The 11840-nt window shown below is 45.8% G+C and overlaps 1 protein-coding gene across 3 annotated transcripts in view; it reads left to right on the forward strand.

Annotated features, from left to right (window-relative positions):
- The window catches only part of SUSD5 (sushi domain containing 5), a 91649-nt gene extending 79824 nt beyond the window's left edge, over positions 1-11825 (forward strand). For all 3 annotated transcript variants that reach the window (XM_049099796.1, XM_049099797.1, XM_049099795.1), the window contains one exon: positions 1652-11825. In XM_049099796.1, the coding sequence (XP_048955753.1) occupies positions 1652-2958 (1307 nt within the window). In that variant the 3' untranslated portion in view covers positions 2959-11825. The remainder of the gene's footprint in view (positions 1-1651) is intronic.
- Positions 11826-11840: the final 15 nt, after the last annotated feature.

An 11840-nucleotide genomic window follows, 5' to 3' on the forward strand; every position in this document is an offset into this window, starting at 1 on the left:
TGCCTTTGGCCCAGGGCGCGATCCTGGAGACCCGGGATCGAATCCCACATCAGGCTCCCGGTGCATGGAGCCTGCTTCTCCCTCTGCCTGTGTCTCTGCCTCTCTCTCTCTCTCTCTGTGACTATCATAAATAAATAAAAATTAAAAAAAAAATAAACGTGACATACATATACATCATAAGGGAATAGATCAATTAATTATCATTTAAGAAACAAAGAAATTGGCCACCACACAGGTCAAGTAGAATGTTGGCAGGATCTCCAAAGCTCTGCTTGTCCCCAGACTTAGTCATTACCCCTTCTCTCTATCCACCAACCTGACCTTTAACATCATAGATTAGCTTTGCCTAGTTTTGCGCTTTATGTAAATAGAATCACACAAAGTGTGTTCTTTTATGTCTGGCTTCTTTTGCTCAACATTATGGCTGTGAGATGTGTTGCTATCCTTGTCAGAAGCAATGAGTGGTTCATTTTCATTAATGTACAGGTTTTCCTTATACAAATATGCTGTGATTTATGTCAGTTCTGCAGTTAACGAACATTTGAATCATTTCCAGGTTTTGATTATTATGAACATTCTGTGCATGTCCTTTGGTGCCCAAATACTAGATATCATCAGTTAACATTAGGTCTTGTCATCAGTTAACTGATAACATCAGTTAACACTAATTAATGGCTTAATTTTAGCCATTGTGGTATGATGGCATGACATGTTTTTATGGCTGTAGTTAGCATTTCTCTATTACTAAGGATGTTGAGTACCTATACTCCTGTTTAATGACCGCTTAGATGTCTTTTTTGTGATGTGCCAATTTCAAGTATCTTGCCAACTTTTCGATGGCTTGTCTGCTTATTTAGTATTGATTTGTAGGAGTTCTTTATAAATTCTGGATATAGAGCCTTTGGAGATTGTGTCACAAACATCTTCAAGTCTGTGGCTTGCATTTTAACTCTCTTTATGGTAGCTTTTGATAAACAGAAGTTCCTAAAGTTAATGTAATCCAATTATGTATCCTTGTGTCATTACCACAGTCTTAAAAGTAACTCGGTTTTAGAATAAATCTTGAAATTTTTTAGATTTCAAGAAATCTTCTTGGTTCTTTGCATTTCCATAAATTTTAGCATCAGTTTGTCAATGCCTTAGATTTTTATTAAGGTTGTTTTAAATCTGTGTAGGTCAGTTTGTACAGAGTTGACAGCTGTTGACAGCTTAACAGTTGTGAGCCTTCCATTACATGACCATGTGTATCCCTTCATTTAGTGAGGTCTTTAATTTTGCTTGGCAGTATTTTGTATCATTCCATGTTCAAATCTTGCATATCTTTTGTAAGCTTTATTCCTAGGTGTTTGACTTTTTTTAACGCTATGGCAAATGGTGTCTTTTAAAATTTTTATATCTGTGTATTGCTGGTATATAGAAATACAGTTGATATTTTACATCGATGAAAGATCCAGTGTCCTTGAGAAACCCATATATTAATTGTAACAGTTTTTATTCTTTGGGTTTGTCTGTGATACAGTCATATCTTCTATAAATGACAGCTTTATGTCATCTTTTCCAGTCCTGATGCTCTTTATTTCCTTTTCTTATATTCTACCCTGCTGGCTCTGTGACCTCGGACCTAATGAGGTTTTTCCTTCTCTCCTTCCAGATGTGGCTGAGGCACATATTGACTATGAAGATAATTTCCCTGATGACCGATCTGTGTCATTCAGAGAGCTCACGGAGGACTCCCAGACAAAGGCAGAGGAGGACAAAGGTCCAGGAGACGCATCTGAGGACGCTCCAAAACAGGACCATCTGGTCTCCATTTCTGTGGGGAGAAAAAACATAGCCCAGGATACAGCCTTTGTGCCAACTACAGGCTTGTCCATCGCAGGAAGCAGTGTCCCCACAGATGTGTCAGGATCCCAACTAAACCAGAAATACTTGCTCTGGTTTCCTCCTGAGAACTTCCACAAGCCTGAGCAGGAGAAGGAGATGAATGATGGCACCAAAAAGCAGTTTCCAGCTAGAGATAACCACAGTAGCCTAACACTGGCTCCAAGTGGACCTGAAGCCAAGGTGATCTATAGCAGCACTGATGGTCACACGGGGCCATTGGTGGGCAGGACTGCCAGCAGGAGAGGGGACCCAATGGTGAGCAGCAGTGATGAGTCCTGGTTAGATGGCTACCCTGTGACCGATGGGGCTTGGAGGAAGATAGAGGCAGAAGAAGAGGAAGAGGAAGAAGATGGGGATAAGGGAGATGGGTCAGTAGGGGTGGAAGAAATGGTTCTAGTTACTTCTACTAATCAGCCCATTCCTGTAGAAGTTAAGAAGCCCAGGAATACCACCTTCACACCAAGTGAGGACATGACCCGTAGTTCAGTTCTTCCATCTCAAACACTAGATATGGAAGCTTTGGCTCTCAGACCAAAAAATGTATCTGAGACTGAGAGTCCCAGCAAGGGAGATGATGACTTGACCAAGTACCAGTCAACCGTGGCTTGGAGGTTTGCCACAGAGAAGTCTCCTATGGCCACCCTACCCTATGAACTCACCAGCGCTACCCTGGAGACAGTAACAACTGCTGTCCAGCAGATGCTGAATCACATTCCCTCAACTGTCATGGCGGCCACGCAAACTCCAGTGGAAACCGTTGCTCCTGAGGTCCAGGATAGTTTCCCATACCTGCTGTCTGAGGACTTCTTGGGACAGGAAAGCCCTGGCCCAGGTGCAAATGAGGAGCTTCTTCCAACTGTGGAACCATGTATAGGGGATAGGTGTCCCAGCCTCAGCAGAGGCCCTGTCATTGCTGCCATTGTCACCGTCCTGTGTCTGCTGCTGCTCCTGGCAGGTGTGGGGGCAGTGTGGGGCCACCGTAAGTGCCAGCACAAGAGCTCTGTGTACAAGCTGAACATTGGCCAGCGGCAGGCTCGGCACTACCACCAGCAGATTGAAATGGAGAAGGTCTAGCCACCTTCAGAGCAGGCTCTCCCAAAGCCACTTAGGAGGAAATAAACTGTGCCATGTCTCATTGATAAACACTGATAATTCACTAGAGCATGAAACAGGTGGAGTAGGGCTTGTCTTTATTTTTCTCAGGTCTTTGTTCTATAGGCCAAGAAGTGTCTCTGGAGGCACCCAGTAGGATAAGAAGGCTTTGGTGGCATCATCACACACATCAATATCTCCTTAACCAACTGCTCTGGACTGTATTGTGCTAATCCCAGACCTGTGCTCAGGCCCTCATTCCAGTGTGAGTTCAAAACTCACCTCTCACTTCATCTTCTTTTCCTTGTTTTAAGAAAAAAAAAAAAAAAGAATGACTCCACGACCTGAAATTTTTAGAAAAAGTGTGATAAACTGAGCATTTGAGAGCAGTGTTATTTAGGATGTAGATATTTAATTGTTGGGGGTGGGACACAGCAAAATAAGGGGTTATTTCCTTTTAATGTTGTGATGTTGTAAGGGCAAATGAACCAAGAACCAGGGCATAATCTAGAAGCTTTGGAATTTCTTTTTATTTCCTTTTTATTTTTTTAAAGATTTTATTTATTTATTTATTTTTTTGAGAGAGGGAGAGGGAGAGGGAGAGGGAGAAGCAGGCTCCCCACTGAGCAGAGAGCCCGACATGGGACTCAATCCCAGGACCCTGAGATCATGACCTAAGCCAAAGGCAGACGTTCAATTGACTGAGCCACCCAGTGACCCTTGAGGTTTCTTTTTAATAGTTAAAATTGGAGGGGAAAAAAAATAAATTGGAAAGAATTTAGGACTGATGTTTTGTTGGGGGGGGGGAGGTGAGGAGTAGCAGGACATATCCATCTTTGTTCCCTCCATTTTGTAGGACAGACTATTGTTTTTCTAAAAACATGCGGTTAGTTTTGGGGGTGTCTAAGTGTCTCAGTCAGTTGAGCATCTGACTCTTGATTTCGGCTCAAGTCATGGTCTCAGGGTCCTGGGATCGAGCCCCATATCACATCGGGTTCCATGTTCGGCAGCGGGTCTGCTTAAGGATTATTATCTCTCTTCCTCTCAAAAGAATAAATAAGCACATGCTCGCTCACTCTCTCTCCCAAATGAATAAATAAATCTTTTAAAAAATAAATTTAAAACATGGTTAGTTTTGTACCAGTAAGCAGCATTTTCTTTTAGAAGCAGTGGGCTACTTGTCCTTGACCAGTCTGTGCCTAACAATGTCATAGAATTTTTTTGTTAAACTAACAAAACTCAGTACTTGGTTTCCTCTTTCATGATTAATCATTTTTTTGAACCCAAGTAAGAGGGAATGACATGGGAGGAAAATAAAGTTGTAGGAGGGCCAAGGACTGGGATATCAAGTATGGGCACCTATTCAATGAGAAAGCAGAGGAATTAAAAAGGAATATGAAATGCTATGTGCTGACCTCTTCTGTACTCTTGTGGCAACTGGGAGCTCCATGGAAACAGCATGAATTCAGGATGGACTCCTCCTGACTACTGAGCAACCCATCTCATAGCATCTGGATCCTCTTATGATGGCTCAGCATGCACTGTTTACAGCCGTGGTTCTCAGAGCATGGTCCTCAGACCAGCAATCAACTCACCATGAAGCAGAAGTCCTGGGGGCAGGGCTGAGCCATCCGTGTTTTAAGGAGTCCTCCAGGTGATTCCAAAGCACACTTTATAATATAAATGTAATATAAACTGTGAGCTTTGAACCAGCGGAGGCCCTAGAGGCACAGAAGATGATGAGTAACACCTGTGGCTTGCCTTGCACCAAGTCAGGCATCGCTACACGCACCTGTGGCAGCACCGGAAGCTGCCGAAGTGCCATCTCCACTGGCCTCATATGCATTGGCACAGAAATGAAACACATGATTATTTTTATAATATGAGTCATCTTCTTCGAAGTAGTCTTCAGTGGTAAAAAGTGATGAAGCCCGTACATTGATTTTAAGACACAAAGTGTCTAAAGTGGTTTTATGGGGCATGAGAGAGATCCTGATCTTCACAACTGAAAAACTGGTAATGGTGTTTTACCTAAGGAAAAAGGAATTCGCACAACACGTTTTCCACCCTGCCACCTCTTCTTGGTACAAGCTTTGGAAAAATCATAGGCTTAGTAGCTATAAAGGCAGTGCAGCAAAATCAAAGACCCTACTCCCATTATGGGGTAAAATGAAGGCCTGAAGCTACCAGATGGAATATCTGTGGGTCAGATGAAATCTAGAATAAGACTGAAACACTTTCTGCATGTAGCCAAAGCAAAACACTACAGAATAAGTGCCAGAGACTATATATTTATAAATTAGATTCTTTTCTAATCTATTACAAGATAACTTTTCTATCTTTAACTATATAAAATAACCTCCATCTCAACATTGGGATTGTGTTACTCGACTATTATTATGTAATAATCCAAGAACACTGACTTAATACCAATACAAAAATAGGTAATGATAATACAAATGTATTAATAAATTTATTACAGATGCATTAATACATGTATTATTTCATAGATATGAACTACATGAAAACAAACCCAACACATCAGTTTTTAAGTTTTTATTGGTTTGCTTCCATCTAAATTAATGTTATAGGATCTAAAAATGCATATGGAAGGGGAATGATTAAAACATTGTAAACCTAAATTATATGTCATTATGCGTGTCTTGAGACTGGTAAACGTTTAATGTTAATGAAAATTGAGGGTCGTGTGGTCCATTAACACAAAGCTTCTGAGATCTTTAAAATAAATAATTATTTCCCCAAACAGTTGCTAAATGTATCTTGTATCTGGGTTACATCATGATGGTTTAAAAAAAAAAAAGTTTCTCTAGTAATCTCAAAAATTGTGCGTTCATATTTGCTCCAAGACCACCCTCTCGGAGTCTCAGCCCTGTTCACTCTTGCAGCAGGATTTCAGGGATGTCTGCGGAGCTCCTGCCCCTCCTCCTGCCTCCCTCCTTCTTCCTCCCCTCAACCAAAGACCATACGCTTCACTCTGACAAAAGGCCCAGGTTCAATTGTCAGTGTGGCTCCTGGGCCAGGGGCACAGGCAGGACTTGGCAGCTTGCTAGGAATGCAGAATCCCAGGCCCCTCCCAGACCTGCTGACTCAGACTCTGCTTTTAATAGAGTGCTGGGTGCTGGGTGTGCCAGGGACGTGCAAGAGGTAGAGCCCAGGGCTGATTATCCTCCTCCTGATCAGACACTCAGAGGGATGATTCAAGAGAGATGTAGAGACTAGTCATAAAAGTGTGGGCACGGTTAACAGAAACAGTGAGGGGTGCAGGGCTCTTAGGGGACCGGAAAGAGAGCTTCACGACAAAAACCTCTGGCCTCAAGCAGAACACAGCCACCATCCAAGTGTAGCCTGAAGGAAGCAGGGTCCTCCCTGCGATCTCTTGCCAGCACATCCCAGTGGCAACCCCAAAACCAAAGGATAAGGAGCCCAGACAGTGTCGACCATAAGGGCCAAGCCCCTGGGGCCCAGGACAGGCTGAAAAAGAAATCTGGAGAGACAAATGGAGCAATCAAGCTCAGAGAACATCAGCACTGATCCCATCTGCCTGATGTCCCCTTATACTTCTGTGACCACCAGGAGGCCGTCCATGCCTCCCCCGTTACCCAATGTCATGGACACAGTTGTGCCCCACCCAGATCCCCTTCACTCTGCACGTGAACCCATCCTCCAGCTACCCTGCATGGTGGCTGCTAAAATGCTCAAAAATGCCTTCTCATCCAGAGGATAGCCTTCAGCCCCATGGGAGTTCCTCACCCAGGAGTAAGAGCCACCTGTACCCCCCAGGGCAGCCTGGAGCTACGACTGGCATGGGCATACCCGAGGCCTGCCTCCCTGCCTCCGGGTGGGACAGTTCTGGGTAGAATCTGTGCTCCTGAGTTCCCATGGGATCAGGCTAAGGCTGGTCTCCCTCACACCCCAATTCAGAGCATTTCATGCCCACACCAGGCTTCGAAAGCTCTGATCCCCTGCATCTCCACGCCTCCTCATGCCATGCTTCTCCACTGCATCCTGGGGATTCTTGGGCCAGTTCCAACACCATGCCCGTGTCCCCTACCTGTCCTCACACGGCTGCTGTTTGAACTCTCCACGCCTCCCTGCCCTCACTGCTCCCTCACTCCTTGCACCTGCTTCCTCTGCTCTTTGTCTCCTTTCTGGCCCTTCAGTGACATGCACAGAGCACGGAAGCTGTTAGCGGTCATCCTTGATGGTGTTTTGGTCCTTGTTTGATCACTTCTCAGATGTTGGCAGCAAGGGACCAACCAGCTCTTTAGATCAAAAGTAAGCCCTGGATCCCAAATGTTTTTCCAAGTGGAATCCCAGATCTCCTCTAAAAGAGAACATTCCTGGGAAGAGGAATGAGCCCCTATCTCCTGAAAAGGTGCTCAGCCCGTGAGGCTAGCAAGGATCCCCCTCTGCTGAGGAAGATCCCAGAGTCCTCAGAATAAGGGTTCTGCTTTGCTGGACAGCTGTTAGAAATCTCAGGGACCTGAGAAAACAGAGCTCCTTACAACGGCATCCTCAAATGACTGGGTGTGGCTCAGGTTCACCCAGTAGACAAAACAGTAGAAAATAAGCAAAATAAAACGTTTAATGTGATTTTCTTTAAAAAAAAAAAAATCTTTGTTTTCAATAACTTTCCAAGTTCTTATTTCCTGTAAGAGTGAGATTACATACTGCCCTGGCCGAGGGAGGGGAGGGCAGAGAGACATTGGCAACAGTGTTTATAGTCTGGCCTCCTCAAAACCAAGTGATCCTGTACCTCTTGGCCAAATTGCTTATTTCCTTCTTATTCTTTTCTTATAAAGTGGGCCACCAGCATCCTACTGCATTGGCTCCAAGAGAATAGTGAGCCAACACGTTCATTCAGCAAGCCACCAAAGCCAGATATTTGGGGAGAGGCCCCTGGGGGGCAGTGATTGGTGCTGGGGGTCAACTGCTCCCACACCTGGCCTGGAGGTGGAGGGAGAAGCACCCAAGTGTGGAAAAAACCACAGTGCTCCTGACTCGGTGCAGGGACAGGAGTGGGTCAGACAAGGCAAAGCTGGCTGTTGCGATGTCCTCCGTCTCGGGGAGACACTGCAGGGACAGGGTGGGGAACAGCCCTGCCCCTGGCTGCCGGCACAGGAAGTCCTATGCACAAAACCTTTGGCTGAGGCTTATTTGAGGTTCCTTTCTCGCCCCCGCCCCCCTTGTATATAGCTTAAACTCTCCACACTAGGTCATTCAAGCCTGCAGTCACCAGAAAAAAGAAGTCGCTGTTCGGAGGATGGCAGATGATCAAGAGCGCAGACAGCTGTGATGAAGGATTAGTTGTGGGTTTTTCTCAGGGCCTCGCTACAAACTGGGTAGCAGTTCCATGTGCAAACACTATTAAATGAGAATGTTTTTTCTGGCACCAACCCACCTTTCCCCCCACAGTTTCAGTATTGAATTAAAAAAAAAAAAACAACAACAACAACCCTGAAGTAGCTTAGGTTTACAGCTCACATTTAAAACTTAAAAACATTATTTCCATAAATGTTGGCAGAAACCAGCCACTGTTTATTCCACCAGCAGTCATAATAAACCCTTCCCCATTGACAATCTAACAGATCATTTCTGTTTGCCACCGAGTTTGGTTCAATAAAATGTTTGTTCTCCTAAAATTCCCTGAGTAAGAACTCCTAAAAGCCTCATTTCCTAAGGCAGCCTTCGTGGCCAGCATGCCCAGCAGCTCTCCTGGGTCCCAGGGGTGGGCATAACAGGTTAGGGCCATCATTAGAGTGGCTCGAAGCTCAGAGGTCAAGGTACATCGTTGAATATGGTATGAGAGACATTTCAATTAGTCTCTTTTAAACCTGTGTCTATACAGGCCTCCCTCAGCGCTCCAGTTAGTGTAGACACTGAACATTCCTGGGGTCATGGTGGGCAGCCCTTCCCAGAGGATGCCACCTCCCTGGGCTACCCACATGGCAAGATGACTGGACAGATGGCCCCATCCCCGTGGGGGGTCACCTCCCTGCTGCCCTCTATGGAAATGAGTCGAAGGACACCTAAGGCTAGGTCTGGAAACTTCTGCAAAGCTTAAAAATGTGGGGGATTTTTTTGTTGTTGTTTTTCAAAAGACAGGCCCAACTAATGCTGAACCCATGAAGTCTCAATCCAGGAATCTTCTAGGCTCTTCCAAGAAACACACTCAGGGAGGTGCTGGGTTGAGGTTGTTGAATGTGGTCTGCATACTGGGTTTCATGGTAGGTTTGGAGGAATTGGCCCACCTTTTTTTTTTTTTTTTAAAGATTGGTTTGGTTTCCTTTGGAATAAAAAGATTAGTAACCCAGTCCCATAGCTTCCAATCCAAGCAAAGTGCTGACAATGTTGACCATACTGCTCCCAGGGCTTCTTCCTCAGGGGCATTGCCAGGATCGGGGCGGAGGTGCTTTTCAACCACCCTGCCACCCCTGTAAAGAGGCGTCAAGTTCAGTGAGTAAATAAGGACCCCTTCTACCACCACCACCACTCAATCATGTGTGGAGCAACATCATCCACAAAGAGCTCAGCCCAGGCTCAAGGAAGAGGACCAAATGGAAGGTCTGCAGGGCACAAAGAATTGGAGGGGATCAGACTACCCAACCCAGCCTGGTCCCATGTTGGTGTCCTTGGCTGTTCTCACACAACTGGGAGGGACAGCTGTAGCCAGGAGCTCCCTGCTGAGTTAAATGGCTGCCAGGTGTACCATCTCCATGGACTTGGGCGTCTGGGCCAGGGTGGCCACTCACTGGGTTCCTCTCTACTGTAGAGACCTGCCCTATGACCCTCCTCCCTGCTGGTGGAGCGGAGAGCAGGGCAAGGGAAGGAGGAGGATCCCATGACCATGGGTGGAAGCCAGTAGGATCTGAGTCATGCCCTGACTGGGGGCTGCTGTGGACACAAGTGTGGCCACCACAATGCCAATCACACTGACGCCTTGGCCATATGGCCTACCCAGAGAGTAAGCTCCGTAGGTAGGGCAAGACAGTAGTAGCTTATTGTCAGTGCCCCAGAAGGAGAACATGACAGGAGGATTCTTGTGCAGGTAAAAGAGGAGGTGCTCTAAAGAGAAAGGGATGGGGAGCAGAATGGTGCAGAAGGAGGAACAGAAGGGTGTTCCCAGGAATAGAAGGGCATTCCCAGAGCTTAGACTGGTGAGATGGGGCAGTGGGAGGAGGGGGAAGAAGCCTGGGAAACCAAAAATATATGAGTTTGCCACCCCCAATTACTCACCATCATATTAATGACCCCCAAATTCTATCTCCCTTCATTCCTTTAAGAGAATGTAAGAGAAGTCCTGTCTCCCAAAGGCTCCTGTAAGAGAAGTCCTGTCTCCCAAAGGCTGTCCTAGTCCCCTCAGCCTCCTTCCCCAGACCAAGTGGCTTATTGGAGGAGGGAACAAGGTTGAAAAAAGAGAACTCACATTCCAAAACACCACTTTCCTGGGTTTTCTCCAACCTCAACGGTGGCTCCTTCTAGTCTCTTTGGTAGGTTTCTCATTTCCCAGAGAGCCCCAGAGCTCTGACCTTGACCCTCTTCTCTTGCTTCTTAAAATACACATTCCATCTACATGACCCCATCCAGACTCATGGCTTTACACACAATGTACATGCTGATGATCCAGCAGGGGATGGGGAGAGACATGACGTAGAATTCCCTCCCAGACCCCTTCACAGAACTGAGACCCACATCCCCATCCCAGTCCCTCACTGTGTCTATCCCCTGCCAGTGGTCCACAGTCCTTCTGTCCTTTTGCCGGAGAACTGCCCTCAATTATCAAGCTACTTGCCTTCCAAGGTCCACCCCTGCCCCTCAAGGGACAGACAATCACTAGCTGACTAATGGAGGCCTTCACAGATTTCTTCTGAATGTGCCCTCACAATAAACCACACTTGGATCCCTGTTTCAGGCTCTGTTGAAGACTTGATCTGAGAATACTCTCAAATTTTATTTGCAGCCTGAACCTCCCATCCCGGCCTCAGGGAGCCTGCTTGACACCAAATACCTACCACCCGCAACCAACTTCCCTACACGCAGTAAATGGCAACTCCAAAAAAATAAAAAAATAAAAAAATAAAAAAATAAAAAAAATGGCAACTCCATCCTTCCAGCTACTCTGGCCAAAAACCTTGAGGTCACCATTAACCCCTTTCTCTTATGCTCCACACCCAATTGTCACCAAATCCTACTAGCTCTGCTTTCAAAACAAGCCTACCATTTGGCCACTTCTCACCATCTCCATTGTGATGGCTCAGGTTCAAGCCAACACTTCCTTTGCCTGCTATCCCTGCTCTGCCCTTGCTCACAATATGGCAACTGGAAGAATCCAGTCAATCAAGGCATTCCTCTGCCCAAACCTTCCAAAGGCTCCCATTTCACTCAGAGAAGGAGCCAAAGCCCTTACACGGCCTAAGCCATCTGCTCTCTCTCCCACCCCATGTACGTACACTGCACTAGCCTTATCTCCTTCCATTCTTCCCCTTGCCCACTCATCTCCATGGCCTCTTTGCTATTCCCTCACCACACTGAGCATGTTCTCACTGTATAGCATTGCTTATGCGGTTCCCTCTGCCTGGAATGCTTTTCCCTGAGATTTGCATCCCTAAAGTCTCTACTTTGATATCACCTTCTCAGTGAAGTCTTCCCTGACCATCCTATTTAAAACTGTAGGCTCCTCTTCAGGCTTCCATACTCACTTCCCTGCTTTATTTTTCTCCATAGCAATTATTACTATTGATAGTTTGTATATATTTATTCTTATTTATTTGTTGTCTGTCTCTCCTTATAGGATGTAGGCTCCAGAGGAAGGGTTTTTTTTTTTTTTTCTGTCATTCTGTGTG

The sequence above is a fragment of the Canis lupus genome, chromosome 23 (genome assembly GCF_003254725.2).
Source record: "Canis lupus dingo isolate Sandy chromosome 23, ASM325472v2, whole genome shotgun sequence".
Classification (NCBI taxonomy): Eukaryota; Metazoa; Chordata; class Mammalia; order Carnivora; family Canidae; genus Canis; species Canis lupus.